The sequence below is a fragment of the Schistocerca cancellata genome, chromosome 8 (assembly GCF_023864275.1).
Source record: "Schistocerca cancellata isolate TAMUIC-IGC-003103 chromosome 8, iqSchCanc2.1, whole genome shotgun sequence".
Classification (NCBI taxonomy): Eukaryota; Metazoa; Arthropoda; class Insecta; order Orthoptera; family Acrididae; genus Schistocerca; species Schistocerca cancellata.
In genome coordinates, this window is record NC_064633.1 from 226775964 (window position 1) to 226797604 (window position 21641).

At 38.1% G+C, this 21641-nt stretch overlaps 1 protein-coding gene across 1 annotated transcript in view; it reads left to right on the plus strand.

The window, feature by feature from the left end:
• LOC126095773 (sodium channel protein para) overlaps positions 1-21641 on the plus strand; it is a 923047-nt gene that overhangs the window by 791491 nt on the left and 109915 nt on the right. The window contains exon 29 of the mRNA XM_049910580.1: positions 10293-10396. Within this exon, the coding sequence (XP_049766537.1) occupies positions 10293-10396 (104 nt within the window). The remainder of the gene's footprint in view (positions 1-10292; positions 10397-21641) is intronic.

Consider the following 21641-nt stretch of genomic DNA (forward strand, 5'->3'; position numbering starts at 1 on the left):
GCCATGAAACACGATGTCAGAATTGTAGTAAAAAAAAAGAGCCTTACTGAGAGGGACCACAGATGTGTTTCACAGCTTGTAAATCAAAACCACTTCCAAACCTGACAGGAACTGTTGCAGGCAGCAAATGAAAGTCCATCACAACCTGTTAGTGAGAGGAGTCACCTTGATAGAGGCTATAGCCCACACACGTACATAAAGCTGCACATGATCAGTGGGGTAGAAATCATCGAACATTCAGAGTATCTGATTGGTGAAATGTAATGTGGTCTGATGAATCACTTCTTTGCATATATTTACATGATGCATGTCGCTGAGTGCATCAAAGACCAAATTAAGCGCTTCATTCTGAATGCGTGCAAGGTCTGGACCCACTGACTGAAGTGACCACTAATATGAACTGTCATGTTTATTTAAACTTTCTGAAGGATCAGGTGCTACCTTTCAGTCAACACCTGTATGATCAGTATTTTGTTGATATCCCTATTTTTCAAGATGACAAATGCAAAGTTCATAGGACTTGAAAAATGTGTGACTAGTTTTCTGTTTACTCGCCCACACTATCACATCTCCATTGGCCTGCAAAATCACGTAACTGGAACCCTATAGACAATTGTGTGTGACATGTTTTAAGATTGGGTAAAATGCCAACATTAGCACCCCCGCAATTTGGTGGAATTGCGCAATCAATTCCAGAGCGCGTGGCTCAGTCAAAATATTGGACTTTGGACCCACTACCTCACCAAACCCAGCCAGTTGTCAATTACACAGTATTAAATGATACTTTTAATGATTTCTGTGTGTGTGTGTGGGGGGGGGGGGGGGGAGGGGGAACTAATTGTTTGTCCGGTGAGGTTACATAATCAACTTTCTCATGCTAAACATTATTTCTTAACTAAAATGCTTACACCAACACCCTTGTGTATCTTTCAGCAATATGTACTCCCCATTTTGTAATTATTTAACTTAAAACAATGGGAAATGAGAAAACAACATTAAAAACTATAGCCTCCTCTTGATAATATGCATATTCAGTAAAATTATGAACCACCAATTTTAGGCACAAAAAGCATAGGCTAAACTTGGAACTAGAACAAAGGACAACTTGTAGGTTGTGAACAGAGTGGAGAGACTTTGACTTACCAGTTCACTTAGATTTGGAGATTTTGAGAAAGCTGTTGATAAAATATCAACTCAGTTTGTGCTAACAACCATTGAATCTGTGTTAATATACTGCAAAATATAAGCTCCAGTTTTCTACAGGATAAAAAGGGAAATAATGCAAGATGTTTCCATATCACCGAAACTATTATCAGCAGTCCTAGGGGCAGCAATTAAATCCCTAAACTTGGGAAACATAGATACATGTTAATCAAACATAAGTGACTAGCACTAACAATTCACTGAAGAACTTAATAAATCAAGTTTTAAAATAAAGTTTTATGACTAATAATAACAAGACTAAAATCATTTATATTTAACATACTACAAATAAAGTAGTCAAAGTAAACACTGTAACAGAAAGTTTACAATAACTGTTAACAGCAGTTTTGACTTACAGCAGTGAGCCACGGAAATTATGCATGAAATGGATCAGGTAACTGACTGGAGTGGAGGATGAAATTGTGAATGTAGTGAAAAGGAAATGGAGGTGGGTGAAGGGACAATAGATGGATCAAAGAGTTCTTTCCTGGTTTTTAAGAGGTAGAAAAAAACAAAGATGGTGTCCTAATGGAAGCTGGGTGGATGAAAAAGACATGTACACAATGTGATCAAAAGTACCCGGACACCCCCAAAAACATATGTTTTTCATATTAGGCTCATTGTGCTGCCACTCACTGCCAGATACTCCATGCCAGCAACCTCAGTAGTCATTATAAATCATGAGAGAGCAGAATGGGGCGCTCCGCAGAACTCACAGACTTCGAACGTGGTCAGGTGATTGGGTGTCACTTGTGTTATACGTCTGTATGCAAGATTTCCACACTCCTAAACATCCTTAGGACCACTGTTTCCAATGTGATATTGAAGCGGAAAAGTGAAGGGACACATACAGCACAAAAGCATACAGGCTGACCTCGTCTGTTGACTGACAGAGACCGCTGACAGTTGAAGAGGGTCATAATGCATAATAGGCAGACATCTATCCAGACTAGCACACAGAAATTCCAAACTCTGCATCAGGATCCACTGCAGGTACTATGACAATTAGGCAGGTGGGGATAAAACTTGGATTTCACGGTCAAGCGGCTGCTCATAAGCCATACATCATGCCGGTAAATGCCAAACAATGTCTCGCTTCGTATAAGGAGCATAAACATTGGGCGATTGAACAGTGTAAAAACGTTGTGTGAAGTAGTGAATCACGGTACACAATGTGGCAATTTGGTGGGTCTGGTGAATGCCTGGTGAACGTCACCTGCCAGCGTGTGTAGTGCCAACAGTAAAATTCATAGGCGGTGGTTCTATGGTGTGGTCATGTGTTTTGTGTGGCACTATCATCACACAGGCCTACATTGATGTTTTAAGCACCTTCTTGCTTCCCACTGTTGAAGAGCAATTCGGGGATGGCGATTGCATCTTTCAGCACAATCAAGCACCTGTTCATAATGCACAGCCTGTGGCAGAGTGGTTACATGACAGTAACATCCCCATAAAGGACTGGCCCGCACAGAGTCCTGAGCTGAATCCTATAGAACACCTGTGGGATGTTTTGGATAACCAACTTCGAGCCAGGCCTCGCCGATCGACATTGATACCTCTCCTCAGTGCAGCACTCTGTGAATAATGGGCTGCCATTCCCCAATAAACCTTCCAGCACCTGATAAAACATATGCCTGTGAGAGTGGAAGCAGTCATCAAGGCCAAGGGTAGGCGAACATCATATTGAATTCTAGCATTACCGATGGAGGGTGCCACGAACTTGTAAGTCATTTTCAGCTAGGTGTCTGGATACTTTTGTTCACGTAGTGTAGCATTTGGAAATGGTCCCTAAGTTAAAAGCATGATGTTCTCTGCTTCCTTTTTCACTAAATGTAATGGTGGTGCCCACAGGGTACCAGGCTTGGTTGCATCACTTATTCAAATTCTGCCTTTGCTGTAGCAAATGGTCAGGATCCAATCTATTAAAAAACCATGGCTATTGAGTGACTGGTTGTCTGGGTATTGTCTTGCTGTGGTGCATTGTGGTGTGCAGTACCGTATGTAAATGGCTGACTTCTTCTGGGCAGGCCCGTGGTACAACTGAACTATTGGATGAGGCGATGGCATTGGTAGCACTGCTGCCTGTAGTACCTGTGACCACCTCATTGCCTATCTTAATCTGAACCATCCTGAGATTGATTTCTTGTCAATGGCACTGAATGAAATCTGCTCCCAATATTAACTCAATGACATTAGCTAGCACACTCCTCTATTTGAACTTCTTACTGAAACCCAGGTCAACTGTCACTTGTCTATCACCATATGTTATAACAGGTGAGTTGTTGGCTTCTGTAAGATGGAGAGGTGTGCTCCTTGTTGCAGCTTTGCTCCGTCTGAATATTAGCATACTTACATCTGAACATGAGTCGCTAAGATAGCAGCAGTTTCCTTCTTATCCTTCACATTCAAACAGCACTATAATGTAAATAAGCAATGTAATTCATTGCATGTTAGGTCATGGTCGGTTTGTCATTAATAACTGGGCTAATATAGAGCTCTGTGTTTTAGTTATTTTTGCTTAGATCATTTACAATGCTTCCATGACTAGTGATGGCTCATTTGTTACTATTCGGCACTCTTGTGGAACAGTCTGGCCTAATGTATCTACTGCAGGAGCTGTGGCCATTTGGGAATGCACATAAAGATGTGCACCTTCTGAGGTGATCACCAAAATGCCTGTGATACCAGCACACTGGGTGAGGTTGTTTCACTTGTACCGTTCAGCTGTTATGTTAGATTCTGCTGGTCGGATGAATATCTATCTGTTTTACATTGCCATTAGCCACTTGCTTCACCAACAAAGTATTCGTCTGTTTGCAATTGAAAAATAAAGATTAAATGTCAGTTTTCTTACATGCCAACACATCTGTCTTTACTGGTTGTGGTAGTTGTACTAGCCATACATGATGTAGCATTGTCTTTGACATCGCTTCTTCCACAATGATGCCTCTTAGATGGCACCAGAATACCGGCAGTGTTCTATCACCAATATGGTCAAGCTGTAATACTTGCTGCATGTGTTAATCCATCTGTTAACAAATCTGGCTAAGTGTCCCTCAAGTGGTGATATTGCTGCTGCAAGGGTGACTTTATTAATGTCCAAAATCATTTCAACCACCTAGGCATCCTAGCTGTTAACTGCCACAGTGTGATTGCTACTAACATTGTTATGCAATAACATTAAATCTAACATTATGAACCACAGTTCTGGTTTGTTTGATAAAAACTTTGGAGTACACATTTCCATCAACAGAGAAGAAACTATACTAGATTCAGTGGGTGAACTGTTCGTTGTATTTACAGTCTGTCTCTCAGTTTGCAGAGACAGCACTGCATCATTTTATGTTGTAATTTAAGTGTGACAATCATTAAACTGCTTTTGCAAATCCTCTTGTAGATGTAAAAGCATTTTTTCCCATTTAGACTCATTTAATGTAGTGATGTTGGATTCTTCCATCATTCAAGGAGTAAATTATTCAGGGATACACACAAACTGTAACTAACTGGTTTTATTCCCACAGTTAAAAAAGTACAACTTGACAACTGAAAGTAAACATAGAATTGTCAAACTGAAAAGCAAAGAGTAAACACAACATCCATTTTGCTTTAGATTTTGCAATACTTAGACACCATAAAACATGTTATTGAAGATTTTTATTAGTCTCACATAGCCCACAAACATATTGATATTTTAGTTTGATTTTGGAGCCAATACAAGTGCTGTGCATCACTGCATCATTCCTCTACCAGTTCAATCACTCCAAGACATACCATGCTGTCAAAATTCCTTCTAACTCCACATATTAATGCACTTTGGCTTAAGAGTGATCAAAACACACACCACAGTGTGTTGTTTCAGGGCTATGTTATATGGAACTATGAAAACTGTGAACAATTTGAAATACATATTACTTGGTGGGGCAACCATTTTGTTTGTTTTGCGTGAATATACGCTATTAATTGCAATTGTTTTCATGGCACTAAGCTACTCACTTGTGTCTGTGTCTAGCAGCACATAGTCCTCTGTGATATATAGCTTCCATTATAACTGATGTTTCATAGATGAATTTCAGTGATTGCAATAAATTTCTATTATCATTATAAAGTGATTTTTATGGTTATAGTGACAGTTTATCATCTAAGAATTTTTGTTTTGTTTCTCTGGGAAGACATGTTTTTGTCCTATATAATAGCTGTGAAGCTTCGCTGGAAATTTGGTATCATGTCCAACTCATTCTAGGTTCCACCCATCCCCACATATTTGAAGTTGTTGTGTACAGCTTCAATTTGCTATTTAGGTCAAAAAATAAGTTTTGTACTTAAGTAGCACAATAAATTGTATTGTCTATACTACTGTTATGATTTTTTTTTTAAATAACAAATTTTTTCTTATGCTTATGGTATCTCGTCCTTGTTGTTGGGCATTCATATGCGGGCTGTGGATTGCCACTTCATCATCCACATTCTCTTCTGTTCTTTCACTTGTGCACTTTGTTTTATAAGATTACATGATAATTGCAATGCTCAGTCACAATGCTTCAGTTATTTTCTGACCAAGGATACCTACAATGATTTCATGAGTCTGGCCATCCTCCATTCCACCAAATTGACAATATTCAGTAAGGCCACACATCAAACAAAACAGTGATGAAATCATCTATACATTCTCCCTCACACTGAAATCATTAATTCAATGTCAGTTGCTCATAGATTACATTCATTTTGGGTATAAAATGATCATCAAAAGATTTTAATTCTTCTGTGTATTCTGTACACTGTTTCTCTCTTACACGTAATATCAGAAATAAATCCTTACCTTCTGGACACATACAGTTAATTGATGACTTTATCTGTTGAGATTCTGGCTTTAAATTCAGTACCTAAGCATCTTGAAATCATTGAAATTATGTGAGCCAGCGAGGCCATTCTACTGTGCAACCAAAATTAAACGATTAAGACAGTTGCCAAACTCTGTGCGCCATGATTGTGATTTTTTTTGTGCACACAAAAAGTTTGCAAAACTGAGCAACTTTTTAGTAATAATTATTGCCAGATTTCTCTTATTCTTCTTGTTTTGCCATTGCCCCCATGTATTATTCATTCAAAAAATAATACCCAAGGGTGATATGGTAAATGTGAGAACTTTCTATCTGCTTCCACATCAACTGTTTCTAATGTCTTCTACAGATCAATTCAAAAAATTTATGGAAACATACAATGACACATGAACTGTGTAGCTTCAACACTTGCTCTTATTTAAATAATGTGAAATTAAAAGATTTATTAAGTGATTCCCATTTTAACATATGAAAACAATATTCTTGTCATCTCAGAGTTTTCAGTGTAGTATCTGATATTGTATTGTGTGTTGTAGTATTACTGGCCTCTGGGCACTGTTCCATCATCTTTTCTCAAATGATGGAGTGCTTAATATGTTTAGTGTGATGATGAAATTTGAAGCTGTGTGTCAGTCTTGCTGTAACTTCATTTCAGTCTGAAGAGAGGTAACTTATATTTGTTTCAGCTTTCCCAGTTCTCAGAATTAACTTACTCAGCCAGATGATTTCCTCGATAGCATCATCTGTAGGAATAATGTTTGATTCAGTGATAGATGTGCCTATTATAGTTTTTTATTTAGCCATGAAATAGGACCAACAGCATGAATTATGTCATAACCTAATGGAGCAGCTAATCATAGTCTATAACAATGAAGACAATCAATTATTGACAAAATTATTTAACTGGATAGACAAAAAATCTACTCATCAAGTGGTGGCAGAACACACATAAAAATATGGTTGTACTTGGCAAGATTTCGGAGCCCGTGGCTCCTTCTTCAGGCAGAAGGGTTGAAGGGGATGGAAAAAGGGTGAAGGAAAAGCCCTGGAGGTCTAGGGGTAGATTTTGGGAAAGTCACCCAGAACCGCAGGTCAGGGAAGACTTACTGTACAGGATGAAAAGGAAAGACTTCTCATCCGATATGGTAAGTCTTCCCTGACCCGCAGTTCTAGGTGACTGCATCACTATGACAGTTAAATATACTACAGTTTATATTTTGATGATAATCAGTGCTCAAATCAAGTGTTCCAAAAATATACTCATTTCATGTATCCTAGAGTGCAGAATTTATCTTGAATGACAATATATACCTTAGGCAATATAAGGTGTTCCAGTCGTCAGTTACATAAATGGTCAATTTCTGCATTTGAAGTCTGTGTTTCCTTCATCATAGATGACACAATAGCTTTGTATTCTTCAAAATACAGTCACTTCAATACATTAATTTCATATGCATTCTGACTTATTTTATACTGGACCATTACCAAACCATTTAATATCAAAATTCAGGAAGAATGATTTTGGTTTCAACATTATTTTGAAATAAGCTTTCAAATAATTGGTGAAGTTATCAGTGTTCTCTTGATCTGTAATTTGAACCTATCTATCAACCATGTGGAGAATGATGATAAGCTTTTTATCACAATATTCTTAATATGTAAACATGGTTTGCTTCTTTTGTCTTTTTATATCACTCTGGTTATTTCATATGTACAGTTTGTTCAAAGTCCCCATATAAAAAATGGAGTGGATGCATCGAGTTACAGCAACACAAAAAATGGAACAAAAAGTGCATATCTTTGTTGTTAGACTAAAGATCAAATCTTTTAATCACAAATTGTGCCTTGTACTTGTCAACATTTCCATCTGGTTTAAATTTTATGTGAGAAACATATTTACAAGGTATGGTCTTTTCTCCTTTTAGGAAACCAGTCAGGTCTCAAATCTGATTTTCTTCCAGTGCCTTCATTTTACTGCCCAGAGCTTGTTTTCAGTTGACATAATATTTGCCCTTAAGTGCTTTTTTGTAGCTTTCAGGATCTTCTTCTTCTTCTGTGCATTCTTCCTCTCCATATTCCAAGGCACATAATGCACATAAATAGATGTATCTGGAGTTCTTTATTTCATATATTTTTCCACCCAGAGATTTTCTTTATTGTTGTACTTTAGGGTCTGATGGAAATAGAGCAAATCATTCACACTTCTTTATAAGCATTGAAACTGTAAACCAAAGAAAGATACATTGTCATGAGGAAAAGTCATATGCCATTTACATAGCCATAAAGGCTGAAAGAAAGGGCAGAAGTGAAATAAAAGTAAAAATATGATTTACAGAAGACAGAGTGCTATAACTTAAAATGAGAACAGCCTTACACAAATAAAGGAAAATTTACTCAATCACAAACTAAACTCATATACAAATCCTGAAATATCATGAAAATAATAAAAAATAAGAAGAAGAATTTCCCAGTGTCAAATTTTAAGAAGCTGATGTGAAAGTAAACAAGCTTTTCATTTAGAAAATAATGTCTTTGAGGATGATACAGTTAAGTAAAATCTGAAAATGTGTAAGTTCCTGTAAAAACAGTTCACATCCTCTCAGTACCCAACAACAGTATAGTAGAAATTATTTATTATTGGAATTGAGACTTATAACTTTTTATTTTATTGATAAGTAAATAAAAATTGTAATATTTATTAAGTTACAGTACAGATTTCATGCCCTAAAAGAAACGTTGTATTGGGGTAAAAGATTTGTTAAGACATGGATTTTAAGTATGTTTAGATGTGAAACATGCTCACTCTAGAAAGAACAAGACAAATAACATGTGTAAATTGATGTTTTAAAAGCATATGTACTAAGTACAGCAATAAACCATGTGCTTTAATTTCGTTTATTTAATCAGATATTTGATGTATTTCAATCGATACATGTTGTATCATTACATATAGGCCCTGAACTTTTGGTTATAGAATGACAATTACATAATGTATTCTACAATTTTGTGCGTGTATAGCACAGATTACAGCATAATATATTTATATGACATTTTGTGCTGTATTAAGTTCTTCTTTACAATTTATGGCTAATCTGATGTATCTTCACTCATGATGTGCATGTTTCCAGAGACCGCATGCCCATTAAGTTCCCAGGCCTGTTTATAGAGGCCACTTTGCTCAGCCCCCTTGCATGCTCTGGTGAGCCGCCAAAGAAACAGTGTTATTTAAGCAATCACAAACGAGTGTAAGCCTATTCTGAAACCTGTATTACTGTTGCCCATTCAGTGTGTTCAGTGCTACATGCAACCTGTACTCCATTCTTTCTTACATTGGCTTTACAAAGTACTATGTTCCATAAATCATGTTTGTTCTCACTGTAACATAATTCCCTTATGTGTAGATGGTTTGAATAAGCAAAGAATGAAAAACTTTTGGCAGTAGCCTTTAAGTGAAAGAAAAGTAACTTGTTGCCAAAAACATGTTTTTAATGGATGGAATAAAATATTATTATTTGAATTTGGATACAGGCAGGAGAAAATAAAGAATTAACAGCACTAAAAATGATCATTTCAGTGACTGATATTCTATAAATGCAAAACATGAAAATGAAACATCTTTCATCACTAGTGTGATACCTAAAGAACTTGATAGCATAACAAAAGATTTACTAATCCTCATCTATGCTGCAAACTATATTTTCATAACACTACAGTGAAAAAATTGTGAAAATAATTCATATTCTATTTAACCTTCCTGAAGTTTTTTGCTTGTGTATTAAAATCATGTTTAAAGATTGTAATGTGATCTATGCCATTAGTGACTGAACTTGAGATTTTTTCCCTCTTCTGATCTCTCTCTCTCTCTCTCTCTCTCTCTCTCTCTCTCTCTCTCTCTCTCTCTCTCTCTCTCTCTCTCCCCCCCCTCCCCCTCCCTCCCTCCCTCTCCCTGTTTCTGTGTGTGTCTAAGTGTGAGTTTGTGTAGATGGGTGTGGTATGGAGAAGATGGTTCTTTAATTATTTCTGAACTCTTAATACAAATCATGTCACACAGGCTTAATTTGGATGTCTTCAGCTAAATGGAATAAGTGTTGTTTCTTAGTAATTGATGTGAAAGGTTGTTAGAAAGTTTATCCTTTTTCCAAATAGAAAATTGTGATTTAAATCTTCCATGAAAATAATGGAAAATTTTTGTGCTAAAAATGTGAGCAATGTTTCGGCAAATAAGTATAGTTCTTTTCCTCCTTTACGCAGGTGGCTCTTTGGAATTGTTCATGACTGAGGATCAGAAGAAGTACTATAATGCTATGAAGAAAATGGGCTCAAAGAAACCCCTAAAGGCTATACCACGTCCAAGGGTAAGATATAACAACAGAATGTGAGGCGTTTTTTCTACTATTGAAGATCTTTTAATATCTGAAATTATTTTATTACATTCTGGAAGCTAATTGTGCACTTTCACTGCATCTGTAAGATCACATCCAAAGCCTCCACTTACTGTTTTACTGTAGGCTCTTGAGACACACTGTCACAATATTATTGACTCAAGTCGCCAACCACAAAGCTGATTTGATGAAGTTCCCCATTCCCATCATTTGCCAGATATCCTCTTCACCTCAGCATGGCTGTCACATTTTGGATCATCAGTGATATATCTTATATACTCATATCCAGGCCTGTTTTTTTGGTTATTTCCTTCCGCCATCTCTTCAGCAGTAGTTTTCAGTAACAGTTAATGTTCCAACATATGCCCAGCTATTCTACATTTTCACTTCATTAAGTAACATTCCTGCTGTCAAAAAATACCACAACCAGATACTTTTTAGACATAATTAATGTTTTATCATGTAATTAAATGAGATCATTACAACATCTAAGGAGTTTTGAAACACAGAGTATGACTTGGTTACTTGTATACTTAGCTTAAAAAGATTGATCTAACATGATTGTCGTTCTGTTAATTCTTCATTCTTTTTTTTGCAGCAAAAGTTAGTTACATATTTACTGGTTCCATGGATCAGTTTCATGATAAATATTATTAGGAACATGTCAAAAGAACATACATAGAACACTACTATACAACAAGAAAAAATAAAGAATAATATTTATATGACTATGTGCTGGTCATTTACAGGCTCTTTTATTATTTTTTTGTTATTTTTTTTTGTATAAATTTCTGAAAATACATCTGTCATTGGGTTAAAAAAAAAACTAACAATACCCTCTATTGGGTTTAATACTTATTTGCTCAAATTCAGAACTTGTGACAGTGTCATCATTGCATAAATTGGTTTTCTTAATTTTTCAAAGAGTGGAAAGTCAAGGGTGGAATAACAACAGTATTATGATATTCACCACATAGAGGAGATGTTGAGTCGCAGATGGGCACACATGGAAAGATTGCCGTTCATTTAAGCTTTTGGCCAAAGGCTCTTCTTCTGGAGTAGAAAACACGTTCACACTGGCACAACACACACACATACATGTGACCACTGTCTCTGGCCAGCCACAGCAGCCCAAGCAGCACTACACCTTCCCCCATCCCTACCTTGCTGTCCCTCCCCATCTCCACTCCAGCCTCCTCCTTTACCCCCACCACCCGCACCAGACTGCTTTTGCAACTAGTGCTGTTGCTGTCTGCAGTCTAGCCACAGTGACCAAACACAGTGATTGTGAGGTGTGTGTGTGAGTGTGTGTGTGTGTGTGTGTGTGTGTGTGTTTTCTATTTTGAAAGAACACCTTTTTACCAAAAGTGTAAATGTATGGCAGTCTTCTTGTTGTGTCTGTCTGCAAATCAATATCTCCTCTATATGGTGAGTATGTGCTTTTATGGCATAAGAGATCAATGTGATGATCCCAAGAGAGATACTTACCTAACATTACTCCAAGAAAAGCAATTTTATCATCCAATTTTATTTCTCTGCCATCATCAGACGCAACATTAGTTGGACTCCATCAATATGGTGGTATAGTTGAAAGCCCATTAGATATGTTTTACTAATGTTTTGGCGCAAGTAATTTTTCAATTCAAGTAAATACACCAGAACAACTTTGTGCCAGATCATTCCTGTTGCATCCTCATTAACAACTCTTGTGTCATCTGCATAGTGAAGTACTTTGCTATTATGCACAGTGGGTAGATCATTAATATATGAGGGCTATTCAGAAGGCAAGGTCTGATTGGTCGTGAACTGGAAACCACTGTGAATATTAAAAATGTTTTATTTTCAACAGTTAGCTACACCTTCCAGCTATTTCTTTAAAATAGTCACTGCACCTAATTAGACATGTGTTGTGGCATTGTTTCAACGTTCCAATGCAAACGTCATAGAAGGCAGCCACCTGTGTTTTCCACCAATTCTCTGCACTGGTCTGCACCTCAGTGTCTGTGTCAAAATTTGATCTTCATAGCCATGGGTTCATGTGAGCAAAGATGAGAATCAGTGTGTGTGTGTGTGTGGGGGGGGGGGGGGGGGGGGGGGGCACCTCTAAGCTATATGGAGGGAGGGCGATCAAAGACTTCCCATCAAAAATGCTACAGGATCATCTTCATTGTCCCTGCAGTATGCTGCAGTGAAGAAGGAAATGCATGACAGTTACAATATGTGGGCTGCATAAAACCAGGTGAGATCTCATGGCAGGCACCATGACATGGCAGGAGACACAATTTTCGAGTCATCTTTACATGATCACTGTGCTCTCACAACTGAAAATAGTGATGTGATACAATTGGCGGGCATAGTAGACATACTGTGTGCCCAATACGTCTATACCAAGCTTCATTGAATTTTCACTGTGGTTTCCATTTTCCATCTGATCAGGTCTTACTTTCTGAATAGCCATTGTATAATAGAAATAATAAAGGCTCCAGAACTGACCCTTAGGGTATACGAAACTACTGTAGCTGTACTTTTTAAATAATGTTACCCACTTTGTGTGACCTGATGAGTTGTGTAGGTACTGTAAGAAACTTTTTGCTGTTCCTCTGGTACCACAAATTTCCTGTTCATTTAGTAGCAGCTCATGAGATGCTGTGTCAAATGCATGTGACACATCTAAGAACAAATATGCCACCCTTTATTTTTAATCTAATTGCTAAGTAATGTATGCACCAGGTCACATATGGTTAATGTATGCACCAGATCACATATGGTAGATGTTGCTGAGTAGCCTTTCGTAATACCATGTTGGGTTTCTTGTAACACTTTTTTTTTTACAAGAAATTTTAGTTATCTCAGTGGTATAATTTGTTTTAATACTGTTCTTAGGATTGGAATTAAACAGATTGGCCTGTACTTTTCAACTTTGTCTGTACTGTGTTTTTGATACAGTGGTTTGATTATCGCAAATTCTAATTTAGTTGAAACCACACATTTATTCAAACTTTCATTGAATAGGTGAATCTGAACAGGAAAGAGTGCGTGTTTGCATCTTTTTAACAGAGACTTTAGTCTCAGTTTTATTTTTGAGTGTGTCTGTTTCTGTTGTATATGTTTTATAAATATATGGTGGTTTTTGTATCTGGAAAGGAGTTGTATAATCATCAGCACTAGAATTCACACATAAGCTATTTGAATTAATAAAAGCTGTGTTAAAAGGGTTACTGACCATATAAGAGTCTAAAATGCTTACACTATCAGTCCTCATTTGGCTTAGATGTCTGTCAAGTCTCTCATTTACACAATACCATACTAATTTGCTAATGTTACTTAAGTTTGCTGTTTTTTGTTGTATAATTTTCTTGGTGTAGCAGTACGTATACAACCCTTGTTAATAGGCTTTTTGGCATGTTTGGTAGTTATCTTTAGCTGATGTCTCTGGGAACTCTTTATATATTTTCCAAGTAATAAACATTTTCTGCTTCACTTGTTTCACTTCAGAAGGCAGCCTTACATGGTTTTGAGCATATTTATTTTTTAAAGTAATTGGACATCTTGGACTGAATGGGCAAAGAAGGTGTTATAAAAATTATTCCACTTGCCTGCAACATTTTTTGCGTAATATATATCATTCCCTGTCTTCGACTTCAGTGTAGACTCGACTATTCTAAAGATTTTAAATACAGAATTTCCATTGTCTGGCAAAGATGCAGAGAAGTTAAGTTTTATTGTATCAACTCCACAAGGGGTCTGTTCTCTTTTCAGAAGATCACTGTGGGCAAAAGCTAAATGTGTAACAGTCTTTTTGTTGTGCCTGTCTGCAACTCAATGTGTCATCTTTACAAGTAGCAATCTGTTCTTTTCCTAATATTGTTTATATTCCAACCTGGAGTTTCCGTTGTTTGCTACAGTTATCTAAGTTGGTGCAAATGTGGAGATGAACCTCAGCATTCACAGCAGAAAATTCAGCCAAGTGTGATATCTATGGTGTCATTCACTTTTTGAATGCAGAAAACACTCAGCATTTACAAAATTACAGCCAAATGAAACAGCACACAGAGGAAAGTGCAATGACTGTGTCTTGCATGAGAAAATGGTGAAGCTTTTTCATTGAAAGAAGAATGAATGTACATGACGATCATTGTAATGCTAGTCATCACTCATTTTGGAGATATTCAAGTGATAAACACAAGATACAGATACTTTACTTCACATGGTACATCTCTACCAGAAATTTCTAGTTCAGTTGTACAAGATGAGGTCAAAGATCAGCTAAGCCACAAAAGAGGGTGTTTCCAAATTATTGAATAGAGACCATCAAATTGGAGCTGCTCTTCATTTCTGAAACAAATACCAAAAAGATTATGACACAATTCATTTGCGTTGTTAAGGAAAATGAGACTTGGATTTTATATGAAACTTTGAAAGTCAAACATCAAGCAGTGGAATGATGTCATACGAATTCCTCAAAAAACAGGAAAGCAAAGTCATACTTGAACACAGGAAGGCCATGGAAAATGTTTTAGACACCATAAGGTATTACTCTCCCCCTGAACCTGAACCATGGACCTTGCCATTGATGGGGAGGCTTGCGTGCCTTGGCAATACAGATAGCCTTACTGTAGTTGCAACCACAACGGAGGGGTATCTGTTGAGAGGCCAGACAATCGTGTGGTTCCTGAAGAAAGGCAGCAGCCTTTTCAGTAGTTGCAGGGGCAACAGTCTGGATGATTGACTGATATGGCCTTGTAATATTAACCAAAACAGCCTTGCTGTGCTGGTACTGTGAACAGCTGAAGGCAAGGGGAAACTACAACTGTAATTTTTCCCGAGGACATGCAGCTTTACTGTATGGTCAGATGATGACAGTGTCCTCTTGGGGAAAATATTCCAGAGGTAAAAGAGTCCCCCATTTGGATCTCGAGGTAGGGACTACTCAGGAGGACATCGTTATCAGTAGAAAGAAAACTGGCGTTCAACGGATAGAAGTGGGGAATATCAGATCCCTTAATCGGGCATGTAGGATAGAAAATTTAAAAAGAGAAATGGATAAGTTAAAGTTAGATATAGTTGGAGTACTGAAGTTCGGTGGCAGAAGGAACAAGACTTCTGGTCAGGTGAATACAGGGTTATGAATACAAAATCAAATAGGGGTAATGCAGGAATAGGTCAAATAATGAATAAAAAAATAGGAGCCCAGATAAACTACTATGAACAGCATAGTGAATGCATTATTGTAGCCAAGACACAAAGCCCATGCCTGCCATAGTAGTACAAGTTTATGTGCCAACTAGCTCTACAGGTGACGAAGAGATTGAAGAAATGTATGATGAGATAAAAGAAATTATTCAGATAATGAAGGGAGACAAAAATTTAATAGTCATGGGGGACTGAAATTCGATAGTAAGAAAAGGAAGAGAAGGAAAAGTAGTAGGTGAACATGAAATAGGAATAAGGAATGAAAGAGGAAGCCACCTGGTAGAATTTTGCACAGAGCATAATTTAATCATAACACTTAGTTTAAAAATCATGAAAGAAGGCTGTATACGTGGAAGAGGCCTGGAGACACTGGAAGGTTTTAGATAATTCTATAATGGTAAGACAGAGATTTAGGAATCAGGTTTTAAATTGTAAGACATTTCTCGGAGTAGTAGTGGACTCTGAACACAAATTATTGTTTATGAACTGTAGATTAAAACTGAAGAAACTGCAAAAAGGTGGGAATTTAAGGAGATGGGACCTGGATAAACTGAAAGAACCAGAGGTTGTAGAGAGTTTCAGAGAGAGCATTAGGGAACAATTGAGAAGAATGGGGGAAAGAAATACAGTAGAAGAAGAATGGGTAGCTTTGAGACATGAAATAGTAAAGGCAGCTGAGAATCAAGTAGGTAAAAAGATGAGGGCTAGTAGAAATCCTTGGGTAACAAAAGAGATGTTGAATTTAATTAATGAAGGGAGAAAATATAAAAATGTGGTAAATGAAGAAGGCAAAAAGGAATACAAACGTCTCAAAAATGAAATTGACAGGAAGTGCAAAATGGCTAAGCAGGGATCACTAGAGGACAAATATAAGGATGTAGAGGCATATTTCACTAGGGGTAAGATAGAGACTGCCTACGGGAAAATTAAAGAGACCTTTGGAGAAAAGAGAACCACCTGTATGAATATCAAGAACTCAGATAGAAAACCAGTTCTAAACAAAGAAGGGAAAGCAGAAAGGTGGAAGCAGTACATAGAGGGTCTATACAAGAGTGATGTACTTGAGGACAATATTCTAGAAATGGAAGAGGATGTAGATGAAGATGAGATGGGAGATATGATATTGCATGAAGAATTTGATAGAGCATTGAAAGACATAAGTCGAAACAAGGGCCTGGGAGTAGACAACATTCCATTAGAATTACTGATGGCCTTGGGAGAGCCAGCCATGACAAAACTCTACCATCCGGTGAGCAAGGTGTACGTGATAGGCAAAATACCCTCAGACTTCAAGAAGAATGTAATAATTCCAATTCCAAAGAAAGCATTTGTTGACAGGTGTGAAAATTACCAGATTTCAGTTTAATAAGTCACAGCTGCAATATACTAACATGAATTCTTTTCCAGACGATTGGAAAAACTGGTAGAATCCGACCTTGGGGAAGATCAGTTTGGATTCCATACAAATGTTGGGACACATGAGGCAATACTGACTTATCTTACAAGATAGATTAATGAAAAGCAAACTGACGTTTCTAGCATTTAGAGACATAGGAAAAGTTTTTGACAATGTTGACTGGAATACTTTCTTTCAAATTCTGGAGATGGTAGGGATCAAGTATAGGGAGCAAAGGCTATTTACACTTTGTACAGGTGCCAGACAGCAGTTATAAAAGTCAAAGGACATGAAAGGGAAGCAGTGGTTGGGAAGGGAGTGAGACACGGTTGTAGCCTACCTCCGATGTTATTCAATCTGTATATTGAGCATTCAGTAAAGGAAACAAAAGTAAATTTGGAGTATGAATTAAAATTCATGGAGAAGAAATAAAAACTTTGGGGTTTGCTTATGACATTTTAATTCTGGCAGAGACAGCAAAGGACCTGGAAGATCAGTTTAATGGAATGGACAGTGTCTTGAAAGGAGGATGTAAGATGAGCATCAACAAAAGCAAAATGAGAATAACGGTATGTGGTCAAATTAAATCAAGTGATGCTGAGGGAATTAGATTAGGAAATGAGTCACTTAAAGTAGTAGATGAGTTCTGTTATTTGGGGAGCAAAAATAACTGATGATGGTCAAAGTGGGGAGGATATAAAATGTAGGCTGGTAATGGCAAGGAAAGTGCTTCTGAAGAGAAATTTTTTAACATTGAGTATAGATTTAAATGCCAGGAAGTCCTTTCTGAAAGTATTTGTATGGAGTGTAGCCAGGTATGGAAGTGAAACAAAAACGATAACTAGTTTATACATGAGAAGAATAGAAGCTTTCGAAATGTGGTGCTATGGAAGAATGCTGAAGTTCACATAACTAAGGAGGGGGTACTGAATAGTTATTGGGGAGGAAAGGAATTTGTGGCACAAATTGACTAGAAGAAGGGACCGGTTGATAGGAGACATTCTGAGGCATCAAGGGATCACTAATTCATTATTAAGGGGTGGGGGGGGGGGAAGCATGGGATGTAAGAATCGTAGAGAGAGACCAACGGATGAATACACTAAGCAGAATGGACTGAAGACCACAACAACAATGAGTTATTACTTCTTATGATATTAACGCAAAGATGGACACCCAACTTCAGCAGCCTACTGTGAGACTCTACAAAAATTTTTCACACCATCCCAAACCAAAGACATTGTATGTTGTCTGCATAAATGGTGTGATTCTTAACATTGTCTGGCCTCATGCAGCAATAGCAATGTGATGAGAGTTACAACGTTTTACATGGATGGTTTTGACCATCCTCACTACAATCCTGATGACTTTGCATGTAGTGATTTTCTTGTTTCCTCCAACATACAGGTGATATGAGGAGCAAAACATCTAAAAAAAATATTAAGCATTTAAAGAGGCTGTAGTTTGTGGTTTAGTAATAGTGGCAGATGAGTATGAAATCAGATGTGAGATGTTATTGTTATTACTCTTACAAAAGGATGCCGGATGAAGTCTCTGCATGACTAGTACGATCTGATGTCAAATGTAGTACAAAATGTAATGATTGGAGCTTTAAGCAAATGAAGAAGATGATAAGTGATCCCTGAACCTTGTGAAAATCAACCTTTTTAACTATAAGTGTAGCTCTATGTCTAAATTAACTGTAGCATGGTATTTTAATTTTTTGTGCACATTTTTGTGTTTTATATAATTGTGTGGCCAGCAGTCTCATAAACATACATTACAAACTTCTGAGCATTTTCATTATGCAGTGTGGTCACAAATAGTCTGAGAAGCTTATAAGGTTGTTGCAGCATAGGTTGCGCTGAGAAATAGTTGTTAAGAAATAATTGGATGTGAAATAATAATAGAAATTAGCATAGCAGTTAGCCAATCAGATACTATGCATGCAAATTCAGGTGACCTGCCAGATAGTGTCAGTTTTTCTCATAGCAATCCTTGCTACTGTCCCATGTCGAGTTTTTGTATCGCTGTCTTGTTCAGTTTTAGGAAACCAAATGAAGAACACCTGTGGCACCTCTCTCCCTGATGGGCCACTTGAATTTGCACATGCAACAGCCTGGCTGGCTAACTTTAATGTTAATTAATTCAGATTACCAAATGAAAGCGCTGGCAGGTCGATAGACACACAAACAAACACAAACATACACACAAAATTCAAGCTTTCGCAACCAATGGTTGCCTCATCAGCAAAGAGGGAAGGAGAGGGAAAGACGAAAGGATTTGGGTTTTAAGGGAGAGGGTAAGGAGTCATTCCAATCCCAGGAGCAGAAAGACTTACCTTAGGGGGAAAAAAGGACAGGTATACACTCGCTCACACACACATATCCATCCGCATATACACAGACACAAGCAGACACACACACATATATATATATATATATATATATATATATATATATATATATATATATATATATATATATATATATATATATATATATATATATATATATATATATATATATCTAAAAACAAAGATGATGTGACTTACCAAATGAAAGTGCTGGCAGGTCGACAGACACACAAACGAACACAAACATACACACAAAATTCAAGCTTTCGCAACAAACTGTTGCCTCATCAGGAAAGAGGGAAGGAGAGGGAAAGACGAAAGGATGTGGGTTTTAAGGGAGAGGGTAAGGAGTCATTCCAGTCCCGGGAGCGGAAAGACTTACCTTAGGGGGAAAAAGGACGGGTACACACTCGCACACACATACGTCTGTATATGTGTGGATGGATATGTGTGTGTGTGCGAGTGTGTACCCGTCCTTTTTCCCCCTAAGGTAAGTCTTTCCGCTCCCGGGACTGGAATGACTCCTTACCCTCTCCCTTAAAACCCACATCCTTTCGTCTTTCCCTCTCCTTCCCTCTTTCCTGATGAGGCAACAGTTTGTTGCGAAAGCTTGAATTTTGTGTGTATGTTTGTGTGTCTGTCGACCTGCCAGCACTTTCATTTGGTAAGTCACATCATCTTTGTTTTTAGATATATTTTTCCTTCGTGGAATGTTTCCTTCTATTATAACTATATATATATATATATATATATATATATCCTATGTGGAATGTTTCCTTCTATTATAACCATGTGTGTATATATATATAGGTTATAATAGAAGGAAACATTCCACATAGGAAAAATATACCTAAAAACAAAGATGATGTGACTTACCAAATGAAAGTGCTGGCAGGTCAACAGACACACAAACGAACACAAACATACACACAAAATTCAAGCTTTCGCAACAAACTGTTGCCTCATCAGAAAAGAGGGAAGGAGAGGGAAAGACGAAAGGATGTGGGTTTTAAGGGAGAGGGTAAGGAGTCATTCCAGTCCCGGGAGCGGAAAGACTTACCTTAGGGGGAAAAAAGGACGGGTATACACTCGCACACACACACATATCCATCCACACATATAAAGACACAAGCAGACATATTTAAAGACAAAGAGTTTGGGCAGAGATGTCAGTCGAGGCAGAAGTGCAGAGGCAAAGATGTTGATGAATGACAGGTGAGGTATGAGTGGCGGAAATTTGAAATTAGCGGAGATTGAGGCCTGGCGGATAGCGAGAAGAGAGGATATGCTGAAGGGCAAGTTCCCATCTCCAGAGTTCGGATAGGTGGGTGTTGGTGGGAAGTATCCAGATAACCTGGACGGTGTCACTTTGCGCCAAGATGTGCTGGCCATGCACCAAGGCATGTTTAGCCACAGGGTGATCCTCATTACCAACAAACACTGTCTGCCTGTGTCCATTCATGCGAATGGACAGTTTGTTGCTGGTCATTCCCACATAGAATGCATCACAGTGTAGGCAGGTCAGTTGGTAGATCACGTGGGTGCTTTCACACGTGGCTCTGCCTTTGATTGTGTACACCTTCCGGGTTACAGGACTGGAGTAGGTGGTGGTGGGAGGGTGCATGGGACAGGTTTTACACTGGGGGCGGTTACAAGGGTAGGAGCCAGAGGGTAGGAAAGGTGGTTTGGGGATTTCATAGGGATGAACTAAGAGGTTACGAAGGTTAGGTGGACGGCGGAAAGACAATCTTGGTGGAGTGGGGAGGATTTCATGAAGGATGGATCTCATTTCAGGGCAGGATTTGAGGAAGTCGTATCCCTGCTGGAGAGCCACATTCAGAATCTGATCCAGTCCCGGAAAGTATCCTGTCACAAGTGGGGCACTTTTGTGGTTCTTCTGTGAGAGGTTCTGGGTTTGAGAGGATGAGGAAGTGGCTCTGGTTATTTGCTTCTGTACCAGGTCGGGAGGGTAGTTGCGGGATGCGAAAGCTGTTGTCAGGTTGTTGGTGTAATGCTTCAGGGATTCCGGACTGGAGCAGATTCGTTTGCCACAAAGACCTAGGCTGTAGGGAAGGGACCGTTTGATGTGGAATGGGTGGCAGCTGTCGTAATGGAGGTACTGTTGCTTGTTGGTGGGTTTGATGTGGATGGACGTGTGAAGCTGGCCATTGGACAGGTGAAGGTCAACATCAAGGAAAGTGGCATGGGATTTGGAGTAGGACCAGGTGAATCTGATGGAACCAAAGGAGTTGAGGTTGGAGAGGAAATTCTGGAGT